This window comes from Phyllobates terribilis, unplaced genomic scaffold, assembly GCF_046119375.1.
Source record: "Phyllobates terribilis strain yellow unplaced genomic scaffold, ASM4611937v1 Scaffold_4__5_contigs__length_816908805, whole genome shotgun sequence".
Taxonomy (NCBI): domain Eukaryota; kingdom Metazoa; phylum Chordata; class Amphibia; order Anura; family Dendrobatidae; genus Phyllobates; species Phyllobates terribilis.
Genome location: NW_027362764.1, coordinates 754,401,272 through 754,425,047, shown reverse-complemented (window position 1 = coordinate 754,425,047; position 23,776 = coordinate 754,401,272). Strand labels below are relative to the sequence as shown.

Sequence of the window (23,776 nt, the reverse complement as noted above, 5' to 3'; positions counted from 1 at the left end):
GGCACAACCACATATTATTGGGGAGGCAGATAAAGCCGGACATCCAGTGATGATGTACCGTTTTTGACTTTGGCAGTCGTCCAAACGTAGATGCGCTCCCTTGTTAACAATGCATTTCTTCCTTTATTATCCGTGGAATGTACTGAGCGGCGCTCCTTCATACATCGTACAACGTTCCCCAAAAAAGCTCCTTGTGGCCTAATGGACCCCATATGGTGGCACAGAGAGCCCCTTATGTGTAACTCATAAGGTACGACCATGTGCCATCTTATTGTCCATTCTCCTAAAGTCGCTGGAGGTGGTGCGCATGCGAGACCACCGCTGCATTCACTTCTATGAGAGTGACAGAGAGCTGTTCTGTTAGTCCTATGGAAGTGAATGGAGCGGTGGTGGTCACAAAGAGATCAATGGAGGTCCCCCAGGTCAGACCACCAATGATCATACATCACCTACCCTCTGAAAGTATTCAGTGGGGTAAAACCCCTTTAATGGTACCCCCAGAGCAGCTGTAAGAGTAACCCCCTTCAGATAGATGGAACAGATTCACAGAAATGTCACTTTACACTTCCATTCGCATAGGTCCACACCGGGATCCAGGTTTCCCCACATATGAAGTTTCGGCAACTCATTCATATGCAATAGAAAAAAAAATCCTTGTGTAAATCTGCAGCAGAAATCCAACCTCTGATCCCCAACCGCTGATCAGGCTGTAAAATATGTCAGATATGCAAATCGCACATGTGAACCTGAGGGTTCATGAGGAAGAGGAGCCTGGATCTCCTTAGTCATAGCCGGCTTGTACCTGGTAAGTCACCGACACATAACATATGGGTCGTAGATTTACGGTCTTTTCCACACTGTTAAGATTTGGGATGGGGGTCTCGTAACAATGACCCCTTATTTACCCACAGTTGGGCTTGACACCTGCTGCCGCTCTTCTCATGACGTGATGTAACCACCAGCTGTTGACGTCCCTCCCTTTACAACAGCTGCACCGTCACGAACAGCCATTGGTAAAGGCAACTCTGCTGTTCATTGGACACAAGTCCGGTGTTAGCCGAGCGGCACAGAACACCTGTCTGATCGTTGTCAGCTCCACAGACAAGTAACCGGCTTTACACAATATCTGGTTGACATTGAACATTTCATTACCGAGACGTCTGTATTTGCTCATTGTGAACGGCCTATAACGTCGTAGGATATGAATCTGGGTCAAAGACTAGAACCCAGATGACCCAAGGGCGACTTGCTGAACTATCTTAGGAAGGGAATTACACCGGGTCACCAAACAAATGTACACACTGACTTGTAAAAGCCCTTCATAACCAAATACCAGAGTAAAGGCTTACGGGCACGTGGCCAACTCATCACTGGCCATCAAGTAAAGATGATTTTACATGTCAATTATTCATGGAGTAGGAACCATCATGTTCAGACTGGCAGCCAGACTCCTGACCTGAACAGCTGTATAGGAGGAGGTTATCACTTTAGGGGTCTGGGGACTCATGGCCGATCCAGATAACAGTCCATATATTTAAGATTATGAACATCTGATGATACTAGCCATAAGTTGGTCGGAGGGGGAGGGGGGGGAAAAAAAAAAAAAAAAGAGGTTTTGGGACCAAAATCAGTTACCTCATGAAGGTTAAAAAAAAAAAAAAAAGGGGGGTTGTCCACTTCTTGATGTTTGGACCCGATAAAACTCAATTCGACAGGAGGCAGGGACATTGATGACGGTTCTGATTAGGAGCCGGGGGGTCACATCACGGGAGCCCCAAGGAGAGCGAGAGCTGACACTGGAGTCCTTTTATTTTAATCGAGGCAAATCGTGGAGGATGACAAGGAGTGGACAACTTGTTTAACTAAAGATTAGAACCATAAGGCTGGGTTCACACAACTGTCGGGATCCAAACCATAAAATGCCATGGGTTTTGGTGCACTTTTTTGGTAAAAAGTTTCAGAGCAGTTCTCTAGCTGGTGCAACCCCTGCCCTACGTGAGGGTAAGACCTTTTTGAGCTGTGGGATGGAGACATAGGCTACGTGCCATCAGTGTAATTTCACTCTATACGGTGAAGTACAGAGAGCGGACAAGATGTCATTTCTTTTAACCACTTCAAGTCTTCCAAACCATGAAGCGGATAAAAGTGGCATAAGATGGAACATGTGCACAGATATGCCATGAACGTCTGTCCGGATCGGTCTTCAGTCCTGAACGCAGACATATGAGGGTGTTGAGCTCAGGTCTGAAGACCTCCGCCTGGTCTCAACATCAGTTTTTATACTCAGACATGGGCATCTGAATTAGAAGTTATTTTCTTCCTCCGGCCATATTGTGACCTTCTTCCTTACCTAGGAAAAGGGAACATTCATTTACTCTTGGAATCAACACAGACAGTGGCCATGTCTTGTTTAGACCATCCACACCATAGACTATGGTAGTTCCCCCCACGACCTTTTAAACATATCACAGAGCAAAAATCACAAGCCAAAAGTAATGTTTAAATTGAGTTTTGTTGTTTTTTTTTTTTTGTCGTTTTATTTTCTGAAGCTTATTCCAAACAGCTTGCCATGTTAAAGGCCACTATATCAACCTGGGCGCAGCCCAATATATATATAGTTTAATTTAAGCAAACAAGCCTTATAAGACATTGATGAATTTTTTTTTTTTCCCCCCTCTTTTTTTTTTTTAAACCGCCAGCATGTTATAATATCATTAAGAGAACCAATATAGAGAATAAACCCAAATTCAAGCCCCTTTTCCCTTCATCTCTCAAAGACCACACATCTTCAAAACAGGAAGGGAAAGGGGGTTTTTGTTTCATTTTTCCATATGAAAAATCACATCTAAATAACGACATGTTGGTCAGCACCTACTTCATCAGGTCTTCAGAATTTGCACGGTCAGATCAAATATAGAAATATTAACCAAATGACAACTTTTATAATAGAATATTTAAATATTAAAAACACAAACAAAAAAATTAAAAAAGTTGAATTAAAGGCATAACGGCAGTAACAAGCAGAGATGTTAACTTTGCCCCCCTTTTTTTCTTTTTTGTTTTGTTTTGCCAGGTGTTAGAAGTGAATATTAAATACAAGTTACATCTATAAAGATTTTGTTAAAGATATTATTACACGTCAGCAACGTCGAATATAATCATCGTAAAGCTATTTAGAGCAAAACTTCAGTATCTGTTTATAAGAAAAATAAAGTTTTAAATACAAAGATATGTAAAAACAAACAAGAAACAAACAAAAAAAAAAACAAACAAAAAAGAAAAAAGTTCTGTTTCCCGTATATTCATTCATATATTGAGGCAGTATTAAGGTGCTGGCAAAATCTTTATCGAAGACCAAGCCAAGGTTGTGTAGTTTTTTTTTTCTTTTTATCAATCCTTTTGCATGCACTTGTCCATTAGTCTATAAGATCTTGTAGGATTTCAATAAGACAACCTTGAAATAGACTGTCACAGTTCAGAAAAAGTCTAATAGGATATTCTAGAGAAAGTTCACAAACTCGAGCTCTTGAGCTGTTTGAGTTTCTGTTTTAATTGTTCTCTTTTGAGTTTTAACTGTTCGGACTCTCGGAGGAGCCGCCGCTCGTCTTCCTGCATGGAGATGACGTATTCCGTCGCCTTTTTAAGGATAACTACTTTGGGGGCTTTTTCGTTATTGGCTACTTCGGGAATCTGGTCTCTGAGAGCAAAAAAACTCAGTTTGAGTTCGTTTCGCCTCTGTCGCTCCAAAACGTTGTGCGTCCGCCTCTTGTCGTTCTCTTCGCTGTCAGACGACCTGGGACTCGAGCACTTGCGGTTGTTGCTGATCTGTTTGAGAACTCTGCTGCTGCTTTCGAGCTTTGCCCTTTTGGAGGAAGGATAGTCCACTTTGGAGGAAGGAGGTGCTGCGTAGTTGTGCTGATGGATTGGTACATGACACCTTTTCAGGACCAGAGGGCTATGGTGGGGTCTGGGCTGGTAGGAGTAGGAGTCAGTTTTCTTGGATGCGGTGTATCTTTTCTCGACGGTGACAACATCAATCTCTTCTTCTTCCTCATTATCATCATCATCATCCTCCTCCTCCTCTTCGTCATCCTCCTCATCTTCTTGCTCCTCTTCTGGAAAATAAAATGGATACAAGTTAGTAATGCTGATCATCATTTGCTTCTAAAAGAGCAAAAGCCAGTCATCAGAAGATAAAAAGCAACAAAAGGCAAAGTCAAGAGATAAGTCATTGTCCGTAGCATTCTTAGAAAGCGTGGCGCGTCTCTGCCCTAAACTATCATTCATTGCCCAAACCACTTTCACTGGAAACCCCACCCACTACTGCAGTGCTGCAGATCTACAAAGCGACAACTTCCAACAGCTGGGAAAGATCAGGCACCCCACCCTCACCACACCAATAGTGGGCATAGTCAACGGTGACCAGACTGAAAACTAAACCCCCCCACCCATGGCATTGCAGCAGGTCAATACTCAAGTCATGTACTCACCAGATTCAGAGCTGCAGCCGTTGATGCTGATGGGTGGTGTGTCCATATTAAGCTCCTGAACCAAGCATGGAGAGACAACTTTGGAAATGCTATCATTCAATGGGTAAGGGAAGACCACTGAAGGGTCTATGCATTCAGAACTTGGATCCGGTAGGTATCCACTGCTGGCCCTACTGGTTCCTATGGGGCTGAGGTTACCCTGGCAGGTAGGAGACTTCTGTGGGCTTTGCTGCTGTTGCTGGTTTTGGGAGGATACAGAACTCTCCTTCCTAGCAGCCTGGTAGGATGCCAGCTTTTCAGACACCACTTTCTCCAGCTTGGCTGCTGCCGAAAAGCCACTCCACATACAGTCCTGAATGATGATAGACTTTACAAACGTCTCGTCATCCTGGTCACAGATGAAGCTTTGATTCACCATGTCCCCTCCCAGGAACTCTGTGACCAGCTCTAGCTGGTCAGTAGATGGGAAGAGGCTGGACAGGCTAGATCTACGACTGGGGGACCGTGGTGGGGTGGGCAAGAGCTCAAACTTCTTCCAGATGTCCTCACTGGGAGCCGGAGGCTGCAGACGGTTGTACTGCTGCTGGTAGAAATTTTCATCCTCCTCGAAGTAGAAGACTGGTTGCATAGTGTCATAATCCAGGTCGTAATTCCTACTCTGGTAGTTGGAGTTTAAAGGCATGGTGAACTCCTTTACTGGTGACCTGCAAGAAGAACACGTGATTAGACTGGATGGAAAGAAGTCCACAAGTAATGACACCACTACAAAGCCTGAGCTGTCATTTAGAAAGGGACTTCCAGCCTGGCAGTGATACATTGGGGTCTCAAACTTTCCCTGGGAACAAAGGAGCGAGTGTCAGGCATGTACCTTCCCCAGGAAAAAGCCGGCTGTGCAGGAAGGAGGGGGGATCACATGCGAGAGTTCAGCCCCCAATACTACACCGGCTCCATACACTAAGTGTATATATGATAGGCACCACTGAGTCCAGACTGCTACACTGACAGCCAGACAGTGGCCCCCAGTGCCAGGCATTTGAATGCCAAAGCCAGCCCAGCCACTGACAATGAAGCCCCTCTCCGCATTGACAACACCCTAGCAGACCCCTGCACTATGACAGCCCCCTCCTGGCTCTGTAGACATGACACATTACATAGAGGGCTAATAGATGAATGGGTAGGTGGGTGGCCCTACCCCTGCACCCTAACTGACAACTACCCTGTCAAGTCTCACTGCACCCCCATACTGACAGCTGTACTACAAGGAGACCCAAAACAGAAAGATCAAGCCCCTTCAGCAGCTAAGTCAGCACTTATCCCACACAAGTCCCCAAAATACAAGAGATCAACCCCCTCAAATACATTAAAATTGATCCTAAAAATACCCCCAAAAGACAGCAGGACATATCAACCCCCTACAAGTGCCCCTAAAAGACAGCAGATGCAACAGCACCCCCCATAACAAATAAACCAGTCCAGACACAGTGACAGCTCCAAATATCCGGACAATCCAATCGTCCACATGCCCCCCAGATCGATCACATCCTCCCAGATCGGGTGAAGGATAAAAGCAGGGACCCTTACCCTGCGATAAAAGCCACAATTCCAGTCGTGTCGTATCCTGTAGACTTGTAATAATCCAAAGACAGAAAAGAAGCCCTCCTCCTCCCCCCCTAGATCCTGGCTGAGCACCGAGCTCGCTGCAGCAGACTCCAAAGCACAAAGTCGAGAGAAAGAGCAGGGAGAGGGTATATATACCGGGAGCCCCGGCCCACAGTTCGCGCCAAATCTAGAGGGCGGGGTGGATGGGCGGAGCGGCGCGGCAGTGTGTGCGGTAATGTAGTAATGTAGCCAGGAGGATTAACTCCTTGCGCTGCCGGATACAATGCTAACTGCGCCAATCCCGGCCAGCTGGGTGTGTGGGGCGGGGCGTAGCGCCGGGGGCAGAGTGCGTGCAGCGCCGGAGTTACAGTACGGTTCCTGGCAGAGCCGCAGCGGGCACGATAGAACGTAGAACGCGGTCACGTGGGTCCAGGCTGCAACATTGTAGCAAGTGCGCGCGCTGAACGTTCTAAACCGCTGCTGTTGCCGGGCGACCGCCGCTGCGTCCAGAGCTGGAAGCCAAACAAGTAAATACTCAGACAGCACATGACTGGCCGGAGCTGTGCGCGCTGGGACCGGCCGCTGTGCACGCTGGGACCGGCCGCTGCCCGGTAACGTTAGATAATAGTGAGCTCATCAGAATGTAACATGAGGCAGAGTTACTGGAAGAGTCCTGGATGTGTGTGATCACTGCCCGCATCTCACAATGACTGAGGTCTCTGCAAAGCCCCTGACCACCACCACTCTCACATACCTGCACGCTGTCTGATGATGATGCCCATTAGGGGGCGCTCGCATTTCCTGCACCATCACTTTCCCTTGGGTGGATGCTGCGGAAGATTAACTGTTTCCTGGCTCAGTGGAACATGCAAGTTTCCAATGGAGATAAGCATTGACTAGATCAATGTATGTTATTATAACCCTTATAAAGAGTTATGTACGGGGGTAGACATATTATTGGTGCAAAGGGCCCAAGAGGTAAGGGGGCCACTACTACCTTCAAAACAGCGAGCTGCTTCTGCCACAGATACATTATTGGACTGCAAAGAGACTGTCTTCTGTCTGTGCCCACCACTGCTTATGTATATAGCCTGACCACTGGCTGGCAGAGACAGAAGAGGGCCCCCTGTGCAAGAACAGTATATTGGCCCCTTGCAGTCGAATAGTTCATCATAATGCACAATGCTCAATGCTTTGGAGGTGAAAGTGGGACCCCTTACTCCAATGGTATGTTCACCCTGATCCTTACTATAATCTGCATTACCTCCCATGTCTTTTTTTTTTGTAAAATAATACAGGTTATGATTGATTATAATAATAATAAATTCTGAACCTAAAATATACATACATGTGTCATGGAAACTTGGACTACGCAGAATCATAGGGTCGGATTGCAAGATTGTATCTCATCATCAGTGTGATGGTGACATGATCCAACCTTGTTGGATTTTTGTTCCCAATTTGCAAGCAATTTTGCTCCCAAAGTCTTTCATGTAAATTGCCCGTCTTGGAATTTTTTTTTACATCAACAGCAGGATGCAGGACCCTAATAGTAGCGGACAGGGCGCCGGTCATGCTTCATTCATAAAAATGTCACAAGAATTCAATTATAAAACCCAAATATCATTTTTTAGAAAGAATATTTATTTCTATGCTGAATAGAAGATCGATCTATCTATCTATCTATCTATCTATCTATCTATCTATCTATCTATCCCATCTCCTTCCATAGTAGTTGACACAAGCCTCTGAGTGTCCCTCTATTGTGTGTAGACAGTGACAAGATGAGGCAGAGCTTCCATAGTTTCCTATGAAGCGACCACTCCTATTAAAAGAATGGATTCATGAAGCAACATCGCCCCCTAGTGGCGGAGGGGGAGGGGAAGACGTCTCCGCCTGTACATAGTGGTGATGAGTGATTGCACTGCACAGGACCTCACTTCATGACTAAGGTAATTCAGGGTAAGGAAGGATGAAGCTGGATTATCATTCCAGGAAAATGGCCAAATTACACTGCTGCTAAACAAGAGGAAAGAAAAGAAATGAGCAAACAGTAGGATGGAAGGGTCTCACAGGAAGACAGAGCCTTAAAGGCGAACACATCCTTTACACTCATGTAGCAGAATTGGGTTTGTTACTCAGTTGCATCTTTTGTACAGTTTACTGAGTTAAAATGGATCTGTATCCAGATCTCACAAAATAGAAACTGTACATATACATTATTAAATAGATCTCTAGGATTTGATGAGGCTAGTGTACTTGCTGTTAAAATCCATGCCAGAATGGCTGCATAATACTTTTTGAAATCTTTATTTCCTAATAATAAAATTAGCATTTTTTTCTTGAGTCCAGCTGTAGCTCAGATGCAGTGTAAAGCATGGGGAAGAGACATAACTTCATGCCAGCATGGGTGTATAACCCACAAATGAAAGTATTTTATGAGCTCTTGCTGGACTTTTAAAATACTCCTTTAATTTGGGGATTCTATGGTTATAGCTGGACCCATAAAACACTCATTTTAATTTGAGGATCGTATGGCCATCCTAGCATGGATTTTCATAGTAAGTACACCAGCCTCATTAGGCACAAGATAGACCTCTTGTGCCTAATGAGGCTGGTGTACTTGCTATGAAAATAATATGTGCAGTTTGAAAAGTGAAATCCGGTGACATCAAAAGTAATGTAGTAGGTTCAATTTACAGCCACATATAAAATCTCAGATAATGCAAGTATCAGCTACAAGGTCAGCACACAATGATACTGTGTGTCTATCTCAAAGATTTCTAGATTTAATCTTTATAGGGACTGTATAGTTTTTAACAATTTCCTTTGTAATCCTCTTTATAGGATGTGTTTAGTTACAGGAGTCTCTGGCTTCTTACTCGCTTGGAGTTTATACAGCAGTACCAAGGAGCTGGAGCAGCTCCTATCAAAGTTCTTCATGCCTAAGATTGAAGGAACTCATAGAAGTAACCTGAATTCCAACTTCTGTCTTATCAGGGTCTAAGGCTGATGTTTCGTCCGTCCCACCCTGATTTACACTGCATCTACACTTGTTCACTATTTACAACATGTGTACTGTTCATAATAAATAGAAAAGCAGAATATAAGCTAACTACCTCATTGGATAATAGGTTTCAATAAGGAGAAGTATTGGACATCCCCCATTAGGCCATCAGAAGTGATTGAAGCCCTCAGACTCCCCAAGACCTTTCCCACTGATGTAATTATCCCATTACAGACATTGGTTGCATATTGGTAAGATTTACGATCATTAGCCGATTTGCAGAGATTTAATCATTGGTTTCAGCCCAATTGTAAATACTGGATTTATATGGTCACAATATGTAGGGAATAAGATAACCAGCTCAACTTCCAGGGAACACAAAAACCACTTGTATTCACATGGGAATCCTGGTAGACCTTGTTTGGTCAGAGTGTGATGCAAGGAGTGTAGGAACACACCAGGCTGGTATCTGGGTCAGAAATGGAAGAAAGGTCCATGAGGACTGGGATCCAGCACCAATGGGAAAATGTTAAAACATAACTTTTACTGTAGAATTAAAACATGGTGAGAAAAAGCAAAAAGACTAAGGATCCATAAGCTTACGCGTTTTGGGTTAGCAACAATATTCCTACCTATTGCACAGTAAGAGTTATGTTTTAACATTTTCCCATTGGTTCTGGAGCCCAGTCCTAATGGATGATTCTTCCATTTCGTCACAATGACAATCCCTTTAATGGCAATATAGAAACATGAGATTTTAGATCTACTGCACACAGCGCACAAGTTCTTCTCTATATCTGTCCGGTATTAGAACATTCACATTCAGAGGGTGGTAAGGTTTTTTTTTTTGCTGTATAGTTAATTAAATGTGTGATGTAAGTGTCGTGAAATCTTATTTGTTTCCCACCACGGCAACCAAGATTCCTTGTCAGACTAGTAGTTTATTTAACAAGTCCGCAAATATTAAACATTCTAAAATATTAATAATATTAGGTGGCCATAAGGGGTGCAAAGGAGTGACGTTAAAAACCATCTAGTATGAATAGCTCAGTATTCTTTCTTTAATTCTGCTACAATGTTGCAATCATTTCCTTTGTAAGATTTAAAGTATTTAATAAATATCTAGATATTGTCATTTGTTGGTGCACACATTGTACCCTATAAATCAGCTCTATGGGTAGGAGAATTACATATTGTAGTAGACACCGTTTGCTTTTGTCTGTTCCCTTTGTCCCTTTGCACCATTTTTGCCCTGTGATAGTTTTCCTCAGTTTTCTGTAAGAGTTTGGCGCCATCTAGCTGCCACTCTTCATCCAGTATACAGATTACTCTACGAAAAAAAACAGTTTGGATTTGTTTTTGACCTTTTACTTCCAATAGTGCTTCCTATATGTTGCAATTTTTAATGTTTCAGCTATTAGGAAAGTTGAAGATGATATTTATATAGAGTATAGGACAAGTATTTGTGCAACATGAGGATTCAGGCTGACATATATAATATTTTATCAACTGGAAAGCCACAGAACGGAGACCACTGAGATTAAATGGATAGATAAATACAGGGCCACTTTCTGTCAAAAGGCAACATCTTGCCTCAATCTTGCTTTGGAAGGCGGTCTGAGGTATCTCCCAGTGGGTGGCATTTTGCCCCCTTCCAGGAGTGGGGTTAAACTGACTGCCAGCTCGGAGACCTGATATAACACTGGCTTTCTAATCTTGGTTTTCAGCCGCAAATAAATTTCAAGATATGGGCGGAACGTCGGCACATCCAGGTTCGAGGCGATGTGTAGAAAGCATGAGGAGGTCACCTGATCATCCTACTGACATCACTGCTGCACCGCCGAGGTGGTGAAGATGGCAGCAAGATAAGCACTCTGTAGTGGAGCGGAAGAAACAAGGAACTTTAAATGTAAGGAGGCAGTGTTTGTGTGAGAGCTACTTATAGAGAGGCAATATGCAGAGGGGTAAAATAATGAAAGGGAGTGCACTAGAGAGAGAGGGAGCAGTGTCGGGGGTAGTGTGGTGGGGCCAGAGTGAAAAGGGTGCACAGTGTGGAGAGGGGTTAATGGTGGAGCACAGTGTGCAAATAGGAACAGCATGAGGGTGCACAGTGTGGAGAGGGGTTAATGTAGGTGGTGTACAGTGTGCAAATAGGGGCAGCGTGAGGGTGCACAGTGTGGAGAGGGGTTAATGTTGGTGGAGTACAGTGTGCAAATAGGAGCAGCATGAGGGTGCACAGTGTGGAGAGGGGTTAATGGTGGAGCACAGTGTGCAAATAGGAGCAGCATGAGGGTGCACAGTGTGGAGAGGGGTTAATGGTGGAGCACAGTGTGCAAATAGGAACAGCATGAGGGTGCACAGTGTGGAGAGGGGTTAATGGTGGAGCACAGTGTGCAAATAGGAACAGCATGAGGGTGCACAGTGTGGAGAGGGGTTAATGTTGGAGTACAGTGTGCAAATAGGAGCAGCATGAGGGTGCACAGTGTGGAGAGGGGTTAATGTTGGTGGAGTACAGTGTGCAAATAGGAGCAGCATGAGGGTGCACAGTGTGGCAAGGGGTTAATGTTGGTGGAGTACAGTGTGCAAATAGGAGCAGCGTGAGGGTGGACAATGTGGAGGCACAACATGAAAAAAAGGCACAGTATGGAGAGGGGGCAGTGTGGGGGAAACAGTGTGAAAAGGAGGCAGCGTGTGACAGTGAGCCGTTTATAGTTCATAAAGGAGGACAGTGTAGTGGTTACAGTTCATGAGGATGGACAGTGTGGAGGGTATAGGTCATAATGGGGGACACTAAAGTGGCTACAGTGGTGGCCAAAAGTATTGGCACCCCTGCAATTCTGTCAGATAATACTCAGTTTCTTCCTGAAAATGATTGCAATCACAAATTCTTTGGTATTATTATCTTCATTTAATTTGTCTTCAATGAAAAAACACAAAAAGAATTGTCCTAAAGACAAATTGGATATAATTCCACACCAAACCTAAAAAAGGGGGTGGACAAAAGTATTGGCACTGTTTGAAAAATCATGTGATGCTTCTCTAATTCGTGTAATTAACAGCACCTGTAACTTACCTGTGGCACCTAACAGGTGTTGGCAATAACTAAATCACACTTGCAGCCAGTTACATGGATTAAAGTTGACTCAACCTCTGTCCTGTGTCCTTGTGTGTACCACACTGAGCATGTAGAAAAGAAAGAAGACCAAAGAACTGTCTGAGGACTTGAGAAAACAAATTGTGAGGAAGCATGAGCAATCTCAAGGCTACTAGTCCATCTCCAAAGACCTGAATGTTCCTGTGTCTTCCGTGCGCAGTGTCATCAAGAAGTGTAAAGCCCATGGCACTGTGGCTAACCTCCCTAGATGTGGACGGAAAAGAAAAATTGACGAGAGATTTCAACGCAAGATTGTGCGGATGGTGGACAAAGAACCTCGACTAACATCCAAACAAGTTCAAGCTGCCCTGCAGTCCGAGGGTACAACAGTGTCAACCCGTACTATCCGTCGGCGTCTGAATGAAAAGGGACTGTATGGTAGGATACCCAGGAAGACCCCACTTCTTACCCCGAGACATTAAAAAGCCAGGCTGGAGTTTGCCAAAACTTACCTGAGAAAGCCTAAAACGTTTTGGAAGAATGTTCTCTGGTCAGATGAGACAAAAGTAGAGCTTTTTGGGAAAAAGCATCAACATAGAGTGTACAGGAAAAAAAAGAGGCATTCAAAGAAAAGAACACGGTCCCTACAGTCAAACATGGCGGAGGTTCCCTGATGTTTTGGGGTTGCTTTGCTGCCTCTGGCACTGGACTGCTTGACTGTGTGCATGGCATTATGAAGTCTGAAGACTACCAACAAATTTTGCAGCATAATGTAGGGCCCAGTGTGAGAAAGCTGGGTCTCCCTCAGAGGTCATGGGTCTTCTAGCAGGACAATGACCCAAAACACACTTCCAAAAGCACTATAAAATGGTTTGAGAGAAAGCACTGGAGACTTCTAAGGTGGCCAGCAATGAGTCCAGACCTGAATCCCATAGAACACCTGTGGAGAGATCTCAAAATGGCAGTTTGGAGAAGGCACCCTTCAAATATCAGGGACCTGGAGCAGTTTGGCAAAGAAGAATGGTCTACAATTCCAGCAGAACATTGTAAGAAACTCATTGATGGTTACCGGAAGCGGTTGTTCGCAGTTATTTTGGCTAAAGGTTGCGCAACCAAGTATTAGGCTGAGGGTGCCAATACTTTTGTCTGGCCCATTTTTGGAGTTTTGTGTGAAATGATTTGATTTTTTGCTTCATTCTCTTTTGTGTTTTTTCCTTGCAAGCAAATTAAATGAAGAGAATAATACCAAAGAATTTGTGATTGCAATCATTTTCAGGAAGAAACTGAGTATTATCTGACAGAATTGCAGGGGTGCCAATACTTTTGGCCACCACAGTATATTTCACAAGAGAGGATAGTGTGATGGTTATAGTTCATAGGAGAGGACAGTATGATGGTTATAGTTCAAAAGAGTGGACAATGCGGCAGTCATAGTTTATATGGTTCAGGGGCGGACACAGACTGTAGTGGGCCCCTGTGCAAGAAATTTTTTGGGGCCCCTCCCGCCCTTCATAGGGCAACAAAGTTATGTAAACATATAGATTGTAATATTTATTTAGAACGCAATTAGTAATTTAAATAAGTAAATAATTAGCCATGCGGTGCTGGAGGCCAGGGTTGCCACCAGGAGTTTCGGGGCCCCATACTGGCCAAATTTTCGGGCCCCCTTGAGACTCTGCCCAGGCTCCGCCTCCATCCCTCAAACCTTCTACAGTCCCTCCGCCCACTCTTGGAAAAAGTCCACTTCTGCACCACGTCCTCAGTAATCGCACATTACCAGTTCCCTGTGAACACCAGATCACATACATAGCCAGCAGCTTTTGTTTTGGCCAAAAGATTTTTAAAGCCGCCACCACGATAAGGTAGACTCTTCTGGCCGGGCCGTACTCTAACCTATTAAAATTTTCTTAAAATATCCAATACTTTTTAGATATATTTTTATTTAGTTTTCTTTAAGGGAATGTGTCATATACTTTTTTTTAAAATGACCAATAATACCACATACAGGGAATACCGCCACACCATGACCAGACCACATACTACCACAACATAGTGACCAAATAATACCACACAGAAGGGACAAAAACCGCCACACCATGACCAGACCACATATTACCACAACATAGTGACCAAATAATACCACACAGAAGGGACAAAAACTGTCACACGATGACCAGACCACATATTACCACCACATTGTCACCGAATACTACAATACTGATCATTAATAAAAGAACACAATACTAATGTTACCATAAGTGTCATTATACACGGGAGCTCTATATATACATGGTATACAGCTTATAATGTAAGTGTCCAGGTAATCTAGTGATCACCAGTGACATTATACACAGGAGCTCTGTATATAGTGTCAGTGTACAGGCAATACAGTGATCACCAGTGACATTATACACAGGAGCTCTGTATATAGTATACAGGTAATACAGTGATCATCAGTGACATTATACACAGGAGCCCGGTACATAGTATATAGTGTAAGTGTACATGTAATACACTGACTCACCGGTGACGTCTCTAGGTGAAGTCCTTCATCTACGCTTTTCTCCTTCACCCAGCACAGACCGCCATCACGTCTTCCAGCCAGGACTCGTCTCTGCATAAAATAACACACAGTTATCTAGAGCACATTCCCCAACTTCTACATTACACAGCTGAATACAGACGTGCATCTACCATCAATATATAGTTATTATGCAACCCACCATTCCAAATATAAATTGTAATCCACCACGGTGCCCCCATTAACTGTAAATAGGCACTTAATAAATATGTGAATTAATTAGAACCACTACTCTACTCAGTCACACTCCTGCATCCGCAACGCCCCCTACTCTATACCTCCTGCTCCCCCAATTCATTATTTACATGCACCCCCTGCCTCAATTCATTATGTCATGTCCGTGCTCTCCCCACCCCATCATCATTCATCATTTACTCTCCCCCACCCCACATTCATTATGTGCAGCTCATTATCCCCCTACTCCCAATTCCCCCATGTGCAGCTCATTCTCTCCCAATTCCCCCATGTGCAGCTCTCATCTCCCCCATGTGCAGCTCTCTTCCCCCCTGTGCATCTCATCCCCCCCCGTGCATCTGTGATTCCCCCCACTCCTAGTTAATTAATTGTATTTAAAAAAAATAAAACTTGTTATACTGTACTTACCCCCATGCGATCCCTGCAGAATCCTGGCGCTCGTCCACGTCGCTGCCACCAGGTTCTCCTGACTTCCGGCCATGTGACGGCGCCGTCACATGACTGGAAGTCAGGGGAATCATGAAGGCGCTGTCGCAGCAGCGCTGCAGTGCTGAGATGTCCCGGCGCTTAGCCCTCAGCATGGGGCCGGGGGCCCCATGAGGAGACGCACAAGAGGGGGGCCCCAACGGGGCTCCGAGGGGGTCCCGACCGGCCGGGCCCCATACTGGAGTCAGGGCAGTCATACCCTGATGGCGGCCCTGCTGGAGGCTGGAGGAGCCCCCTCTCCCTTGGGGCCCCCGTTCAATGAACGGGCTGCATGGGCGGTAGGTCTGCCCCTGATATGGTTGGTTATAGTTCATAAAGGCGGACAGTGTGGTGGTTATAATTCATAATGGTTGACAGTTTAGCTATTATCGTTTATAAGGGAGGACAATGTGGAGGCAATGTTTTATAGGAGATGTCAGGGTGGAGACGATGTACCATAAGACGGACAGTGTGGATGACATATTTTCTGCAGAGAGCACAGTAGAGGTAATTATTTATTCAGATGCACAGCAAGGGCCTATATTTTTATACAGTGGTCATTATAATCACACTGTTATTTTTAAGGGTGTGTGCTGTGAAGACCGGAGAAGATGGAAGTCTGCAGAGACGAGCTGTGGATGTGAAAAGTCATCATGGAGTCTGGATAAAATAGAGAAGAAAAGAAAAGAATGACTCCAATCAGAGAAAAAAATATTAAGCTACCTGAATGTAAATGTTTACTTGTGTTACTGACTTCGACTAATCAGTACTGTGTGTCATGCAAGGTGTGGGAAAGACTCAGTGCAACACAAAGGGAAGAGGGAAAGGGAGCCCAGACTCCAGGGAAAGGGGGGAAGTGGAGACCTCCTAGGTTGATCTAGCATCATCCTGTCTCCCCTAACGTCCCCACATTGGCTCCTCACCAACCGCCGCACACGTGCCTCGCCCTGTCTTTCCCTGGCGTATGACTAAGGCTAGGGAAGGGAGGAGATGAGCACCAGTCGATCTCCACTAAACACTATAGACAACAAGGGAGGACAAGCAGGGGGAAATTGCCTAGCTTTAGACAAACTCCAGACAAATGCGCACACGGCCTCTAGTTCCAGAGATGAAAAAGTACAGCTCTTGCTAACGCTTTCACAGGTAGTAATGAATATTGCCGGTACCTCCCTCTGAAACACAGCAGGTATTTATACACCCAGGCAGGGTGTTAATTAGCCAGAGGGAGGTCGCCGCTGGGTCCTAGAGACATCCTCTAAGAAGATGTCTGTAATGCCAAATGTAGAGATCTCCTGCAATCAACTGCAGGAAAACTGTCTGTCACCTCTGACACACCCGTGACACTGTGGTTCCTGTATGGTCTGCAGTCTGATGATAGCTGGTAGCAACAACTCTCAGCATATTCTTATCATTGTTAAGGACATACTGGTAGTTGCAGGTTCAGGCAATACAAGTGTATATGGCGGAGCGCTGACCTGACATAGTAATTAATTGCTATACTAAGCTTGCTGCTGTATTCCTCTACTTATGATGGTTCAGGTGCTGTATTCATGTATTCATGGTGATTTTGTTGCTGTATTCATATTCTGAAGATGGTTCTGGTGCTGTGTTCAGAAGGCAGTCATAGACACACTCCACAAGGTCCCAGAGTTCCAATTTTCCATTGGAAATCAAGGTCCCAGAGTCTGCAGGAAGAGTGGAGAGGCCACAATCCAAGCTGCTGGAGGTCTAGTGTGAAGTCTCCACAATCAGTGATGGTTTGGGGGGCCATGTCATCTGCTGGTGTAGGTCCACTGTGTTTTATCAAGACCAAAGTCAGCGCAGCCGTCTACCAGGACATTTTACAGCACTTCATGCTTCCCTCTGCCGACAAGCTTTTTGGAGATGGAAATGTCATTCTCCAGCAGGACTTGGCCCCTGTCCACACTGCCAAAAGTACCAATACCTGGTTTACACACAACAGTATCACTGTGCTTGATTGGCAGCAAGCTCGCCTGGCCTTAACCCCATAGAGAATCTATTATAGAGAATCTATGGGGTATTGTCAAGAGGAAGATGAGAGACCCCAGACCCAACAATGCAGACAAGCTGAAGGCTGCTATCAAAGCCACCTGGGCTTCCATAACACCTCAGCAGTGCCACAGGCTGATCCCTCCATGCCACATGATGGAAAAGGAGCCCCGACCAAGTATTGAGGGCATTGTGAACAGTTGGCCAACATTTTGGATTTTAAAATAATTTTTCAAGCTGTTGATGTGCTACATGGCTATGTTAATAACGTATTCTGCAGTTTGACTAGTTATGGATTATTATATCTGCACTTATGTTAAGATCACTAAACCTGTGTATTTGAAGGCTCTCGTCACTACCATTTTGGCTTTTCTGTGCCACAGGCTGAGCTTCACAGGGGACAATGATTTGGGCTATATACTGTAGTACTGTAGTATTGACTGTTATAACCTGCTAAAAACATGATGCATACCTATACACCAGTTTCTGGCAGCATTCTTGAGGAATCTTAGTTTCATGGGCAATGGCTTCAAGGTCACTAATATTCTTGGTGGAACTGCCTTCTTCACATTCAACCAAACATTTTCTATCGCAATTAAGTCAGGCAATTTTGATGGCCACTCCAGAATCTTCTAGGACTTCTGAAATCAAGCCTTGTTGGACTGTGAGATATACTTGAGAGAATTGTCATGTGGAAAGTCCAATGATTCTCAAGCTTCAGCTTTGTCACAGAAGGCATGACATTTTCTCCTAGGATTTCTTGACACTTGATTGAATCCATCTTGCCTTCCACATGCTGCAGGTATCCAGTGCCAGAGGAAGCAAAGCTTCTCAAAATCAATGTCGAGCCACCACCATGCTTCACTGTAAGCATTATTGAGCTATCGCCAAGCTTAACTGTAATCAAGCATCACTCAGCTACCACCATGCTTTGGTGTGATGACAGTATTTAATATTAATTGTCAAGACATAAATTCAGTAGACCAGGAGACATACGCTATTATCTTTATGTTGACTTTTGAATTTATGTGTTTTTCTTTGGTCGGTCGAGAAACAGACTATTGTTTGTATAAGCCTGAATATTGACACTTGAGTTGATATTTACTGCAACTTATTGTCTGCTAACCTTGCAAGACAGGGACACAGGGTCATTGAACAATGGATGTTTGCTAAATATGCTGATTGACCATTGTGTGGACCCTGTAGTTTGTTGACCTGCAAAACAGGAGGACAAACTAGGTAAATCTCATCACACCTTCCTCCTGACCTGTGGATGATGTCTTGAATGACAATTGTGAACTATATAAGGGGGACATGCCTCTGTATCAGTGTGTCTTTTACAAAACCACAACCAGGAGCACTCTACATGTCAGCTCTACAGGACACCATGGCTCCATCAACAGGGACACAGATTTGGATTCTACAGCATGCCAGCTTAAGACCACAGCCCTGGCTGGAGGAATACAGATCTGCTCCATTGACTATCACAGAACCCATAGATACATTTGGAGAAGCCAGGTTGGGACCCTCCGGTCACCTGGCCCCCATGGATACGCTCAGGGCGAGACTCTGAAATTTTGCACCATCTTGGGTATTTTGCTGGGATTGTTCTATATGTTATTGTCTGGTGGTTCAATAAAGTATTGCCACACAGTGTTACCCACACCCTGTGTTGTCTGAGTACTATTATGCCCACGGGAGACCACCATGGCTCACTGAGCCATGGTCATGATTCACTGTAGCCAGCATGACCATTTGAGCAGATGCTTCATTCATCCTCTTCCATAAATACCGCTAATCAATAGGCCGAAAAGTTCCTGAGTATGTTACATCTCTCCACAGAACAAAATCCCAAAACCTCTGTGGCTTATTTATGTGGCTTTGAGCATATTGCAGCTAACTTTCCTCTTCTCTTAAGGCCCTGATACACAGCTGAACCTGCTAATATCTAAGGGTTCGTCCAATGATCTAATGTCTATGGGGGAGCCGGCCGACTGATGATCGGGAAAGATGTTGCTTGTGCATGTCTGATTTCGGACTGCTGATCACATTGTTCTCTGAGATACGCAGCTAGCTGATATGTAAGTTGATGGCTTTCTCATAGATAATTCTGGAGCGCACGGCCAAACAAGTGCTCCTGTGTATGGGTGCTTAGATGGCTGTCAGCCGAAGCATTGTTCAACTAGCAGACATCTAGCGTGTATGTACAGCTTTATCGTTTTGGACGGCTCGCTTGACCATATTCCTAACATGCAATCAACATTAAAGTCAACAAACCCCTCGCCAGTCTGAGTATTTGATGTTTTTATCTGAAGCACACCTGATGTAGGTAATGAAACCCCTGATTGCTACATCTGATGTGCTGGAGACAACCGGTGATTTCAAATGTGCAATCTTAGGCCACGGCCCCACTATCAGTATTTGGTCAGTATTCGGTCAGTATTTTTTCTCAGGAGTGGGAGCCAAAACCAGGTGAGGAACAATCAGAGAAAAGGTATAATAGAAGCAAATCACCAATTCTGCATTTATCACCCACTCCTGGTTTTGGCTCCCACTCCTGAGAAAAAATACTGACCAAATACTGACCAAATACTGATAGTGGGGCCGCGGCCTTAAGAGGGATTCTTTTTGGGGGTTGAATCAGTTTGAGACAGCAATAGTCATTAATCCCTTAAAGGGGTTGTCCAGGTTAAAGTCTGTGTTCACGCTTTGTGCCTGTAGACATTTGAATCTTCCCAGCGCGTGCACTGCATGGCAATCGTTTGGCACTCCACAATCGTGTTGTGTGGGGTGCCGATTTCCATCAGGTGTGACGGGCACCTTGTTTAAGCCATTTACATGTCACGGTCACACTTGCAGCAGTATTTAAGAGGTTAAACAGATGCTATCGGATTTAGCTGTTGAGTGCTGGTTATGAATAAGTAAGTGGTTAAATGTCGCATCAATAAAGTGCCGGGGCAAGCCACAAAGTCTGGACCACTGGACTACTGCATATATTAAACAAAAAATGTCAGCACTCCAATTTAAAAAGGTGACAAATGGAATTCTTTCTAAGTTCGTGTACACAGCATTTCAAATCTGGAAATGAAAAAGTCTCATTGTCAGAGGTTGTGTACATTGGCTTGGAATTAATGTAACCCCAATTCCCAAAAAGTTGGCCCGCTGTGTAAAAGGAAAACTAGAATGCGATGGTTTGGAAATCTCTGATCGGCATATTTTATGAATATACAGCTTCGATCAGTTGAACGTCGGATGTTTTTCATTTCAATAAAGTAACTCATTTAGAAATTGATGACAGTGACACATCTCAAAAAAGTCATGCCAGGACCATGTCCACCATTGTGCCCGGACCATGTCCACTATTGTGTCAGGACCATGTCCACCATTGTGCCCGGGCCATGTCCACTATTGTGTCAGGACCATGTCCACCATTGTGCCCGGGCCGTGTCCACCATTGTGCCCGGGCCGTGTCCACCATTGTGCCCGGGCCGTGTCCACCATTGTGCCCGGGCCGTGTCCACCATTGTGCCCGGGCCGTGTCCACCATTGTGCCCGGGCCGTGTCCACCATTGTGCCCGGGCCGTGTCCACCATTGTGCCCAGGCCGTGTCCACCATTGTGCCCTGGCCGTGTCCACCATTGTGCCCTGGCCATGTCCACCATGATGAAGCCTCCTCTCTTCTTTTTACAACAGTCTGTAAACGTCAGGGAAGTGAGGAGACAATCGCTGGAGTTTTGGGAGAGGAACGTTGTCTGGTTCTTGTCTGTTTCAGCTGCGGGATCGGACTATCAGCAGTGCCGAGCTTGCTCAGGAATGGCAGCAGGCTGGTGTGAGTGCTTCTGCACGCACTGTGAGGCGGAGACTCTTTGAGCAAGGGCTGGTTTCAAGGAGGGCAGCGCAGAAGCCACTTCTCTCCAGAAAAAACATCAGGGACCGACTGATATTCTGCAAAAGGTACAGGGAGCTGACTGCTGAGGACTGGGGCAAAGTCATTTTCTCTGATGAATCCCCTTTTCGATTGTTTGGGACATCTGGAAAACAGCTTATTCGGAGAAGAAGAGGTGAGCGCTACCACCAGTCTTGTCTCATGCCAACTGTAAATCATCCTGAAACCATTCATGTGTGGGGTTGCTTCTCAGCCAAGGGAATCGGCTCACTCACAGTCTTGCCTAAAACACAGCCATGAATAAAGAATGGTACCAGAATGTCCTCCAAGAGCAACTTCTCCCAACCGTCCAAGAGCAGTTTGGCGCCCAACAATGCCTTTTCCAGCATGATGGAGCACCTTGCCATAAAGCAAAGGTGATAACTAAATGGCTCATGGAACAAAACATAGAGATTTTGGGTCCATGGCCTGGAAACTCCCCAGATCTTAATCCCATTGAGAACTTGTGGTCAATCATCAAGAGACGGGTGGACAAACAAAAACCAACAAATTCTGGCAAAATGCAAGCATTGATTATGCAAGAATGGACTGCTATCAGTCAGGATTTGGTCCAAAAGTTGATTGAGAGCATGCCAGGGAGAATTACAGAGGTCTTGAAGAAGAAGGGGCAACACTGCAAATATTGACTTGCTGCATTAACTCATTCTAACTGTCAATATAACCTATTGGTACTCATAATATGATTGCAATTATATTTCTGTATGTGATATAAACATCAGACAAACACTAATAAAAACCAGAGGCCAGCAGATCATGTGAAAATATAATTTTGGGGTCATTCTCAAAACTTTTGGCCATGACTGTACAGTTTTCCATTTTGCCTCTGTCCATCATAAATGAGCTTTGGCACAGAGAGGACGACAGCGTTTCTGTATTGTGGTGATATACGGCTTCTTTACATGATGGAGCTTTCTCTTACATTTGTGGATTGCACAGTGACCTACAATCACAGACAGAAAGTTTTCCTGAGCCCCAGCAGTGATTTGCCCGACTGAATCATGTCTGTATTTAATGCAGATGCGCCTGAGGGTCTGTAGATCACGAACATCCAATATTGACTGTCAGCCTTGTCCCCTGTGCACATGGATTTCTGCAGAATCTTTTCATGAAATTATGTCCTGTAGATGGTGGATATTCAGAGTCTTTGCAATTTTACGCTGAGGAATATTTTTCTGACGCAGTTGATCACAGATCAGTGACCTCCGACCATCTTTGTTTCTGAGAGACTCTGCCTTTCTAACCTGCTCTTTTTACTCAGTCATGTCACTTAGTTGAAAATTTACCCTACGGCTGTTTTTCATTAGTTCCACTTGCTTTTCCTGCCTTATGTGAACCCCATCCCAAGTTAGTTTTTTCAGTTGAAATGGAGAAATGTCCAACGTTGAACTCCTGATCTGTTCTATGTTCTGCTGTGAATAAAATATGTCGATAAGAGATTTCCAAATCATTGCACTCTTATTTTCTTTACATTTTACAGCGACCCAACTTTTTTTGGGAATTGGGGTCGTAGATAATAGATAGATAAGAACAGAAATGTGAAATATATATGAGACAGATAGTATCGCCTACTCATCTGACATAAATACACGGACACGTTTATTACTGGTAGTAATTATGTCGGATTTACCAATGGGTTTGTGTCTGAAATAGAAACTTAAAGAATTGTTCCTGCACTGCAGAGGAGGGCGATTTCTGGGAAATGAGGACGTACTGGTTGGTCTTAAAAACAGATGAATGCATTCCAATGGACATATACATAGTACAAATTAAAGACACACCAAACCTAATCTTATCAGCACTGTGCAGGTGATTACAACCTAGTGTTCTCTGTTATCAGCCATTTCCAAATAAAATAAAACTAAGGCCAGAAAGTGTTGACATGGAGACTGGAAAGCAAATGAGCTGCTAGTATTATGCCCTCCACATCCCCTGTAAAAGGGCCTCCACCTACAGTCATTACAGAAAAGTCTGATTAATCTCGCAGCCTGAAATGAGGACTGGCTCGTCCTAAGTGCTGTCAATCTGCTTCACGTCTTCACTGTTCTAAAATCACAATACACTTCCAAGAAAAACAACTTTATAAACAGCGTTTATTATACACCTCCGTTTTATGTATGCAGCTCCCATGCAGACCTTTGTTTCTCCATGGTAACTGACTACAAAAAAAACCCCTGATCCTCAGTCATCTGAGGTTAGGGGGTTGAATAACACACAATATTACATGCAGTCAGTCGCTTACCATGGAGGCGCACATATCAGTATAGGAGCTGTATACATAAGAGTATCTTTGCTGTTATACATTTTATTCTAAATTATATTTCAGTCTCGTTTTTCCCTGATGAGTGTGATGTTATGTAAGAGGATGTGCGATAAGACAATTTCCTGTAAC

At 44.4% G+C, this 23,776-nt stretch overlaps 1 protein-coding gene and 1 long non-coding RNA gene across 4 annotated transcripts; one reads left to right on the top strand and one right to left on the bottom strand.

Moving 5' to 3' along the window:
• Positions 1 to 721: 721 nt before the first annotated feature.
• LOC141264523 (uncharacterized) lies at positions 722 to 17,685 on the top strand. 3 transcript variants are annotated; one of them, XR_012319989.1, is made up of 4 exons: positions 7,899 to 8,041; positions 9,224 to 9,347; positions 10,824 to 11,005; positions 16,017 to 17,685. It is a non-coding gene; the product is annotated as an uncharacterized lncRNA (long non-coding RNA). The 3 variants fall into 3 exon arrangements; XR_012319990.1 differs by lacking the exons at positions 7,899 to 8,041; positions 9,224 to 9,347 and adding an exon at positions 722 to 805; XR_012319991.1 differs by lacking the exon at positions 9,224 to 9,347 and having other exon boundaries at positions 7,906 to 8,041.
• MYC (MYC proto-oncogene, bHLH transcription factor) lies at positions 3,173 to 6,236 on the bottom strand. Its single transcript, XM_073679880.1, has 3 exons — positions 6,072 to 6,236; positions 4,491 to 5,194; positions 3,173 to 4,115 (listed from the first exon to the last, which is right to left on the bottom strand). The coding sequence occupies exons 2-3, from the start codon at positions 5,170 to 5,172 to the stop codon at positions 3,511 to 3,513; spliced, it is 1,287 nt and encodes a 428-aa protein (XP_073535981.1). The 5' UTR covers positions 5,173 to 5,194; positions 6,072 to 6,236; the 3' UTR covers positions 3,173 to 3,510.
• Positions 17,686 to 23,776: the final 6,091 nt, after the last annotated feature.

What these genes read in the sequence shown, in the direction of transcription:
- MYC (XM_073679880.1), bottom strand. Translation starts at nt 5,172, where the DNA reads ATGCCTTTAAACTCCAACTACCAGAGTAGGAATTACGACCTGGATTAT. An exon ending in CGGCTGCAGCTCTGAATCTG is followed by an intron (nt 4,116 to 4,490) that starts GTGAGTACATGA and finishes TTTATTTTCCAG; the next exon opens with AAGAGGAGCAAGAAGATGAG.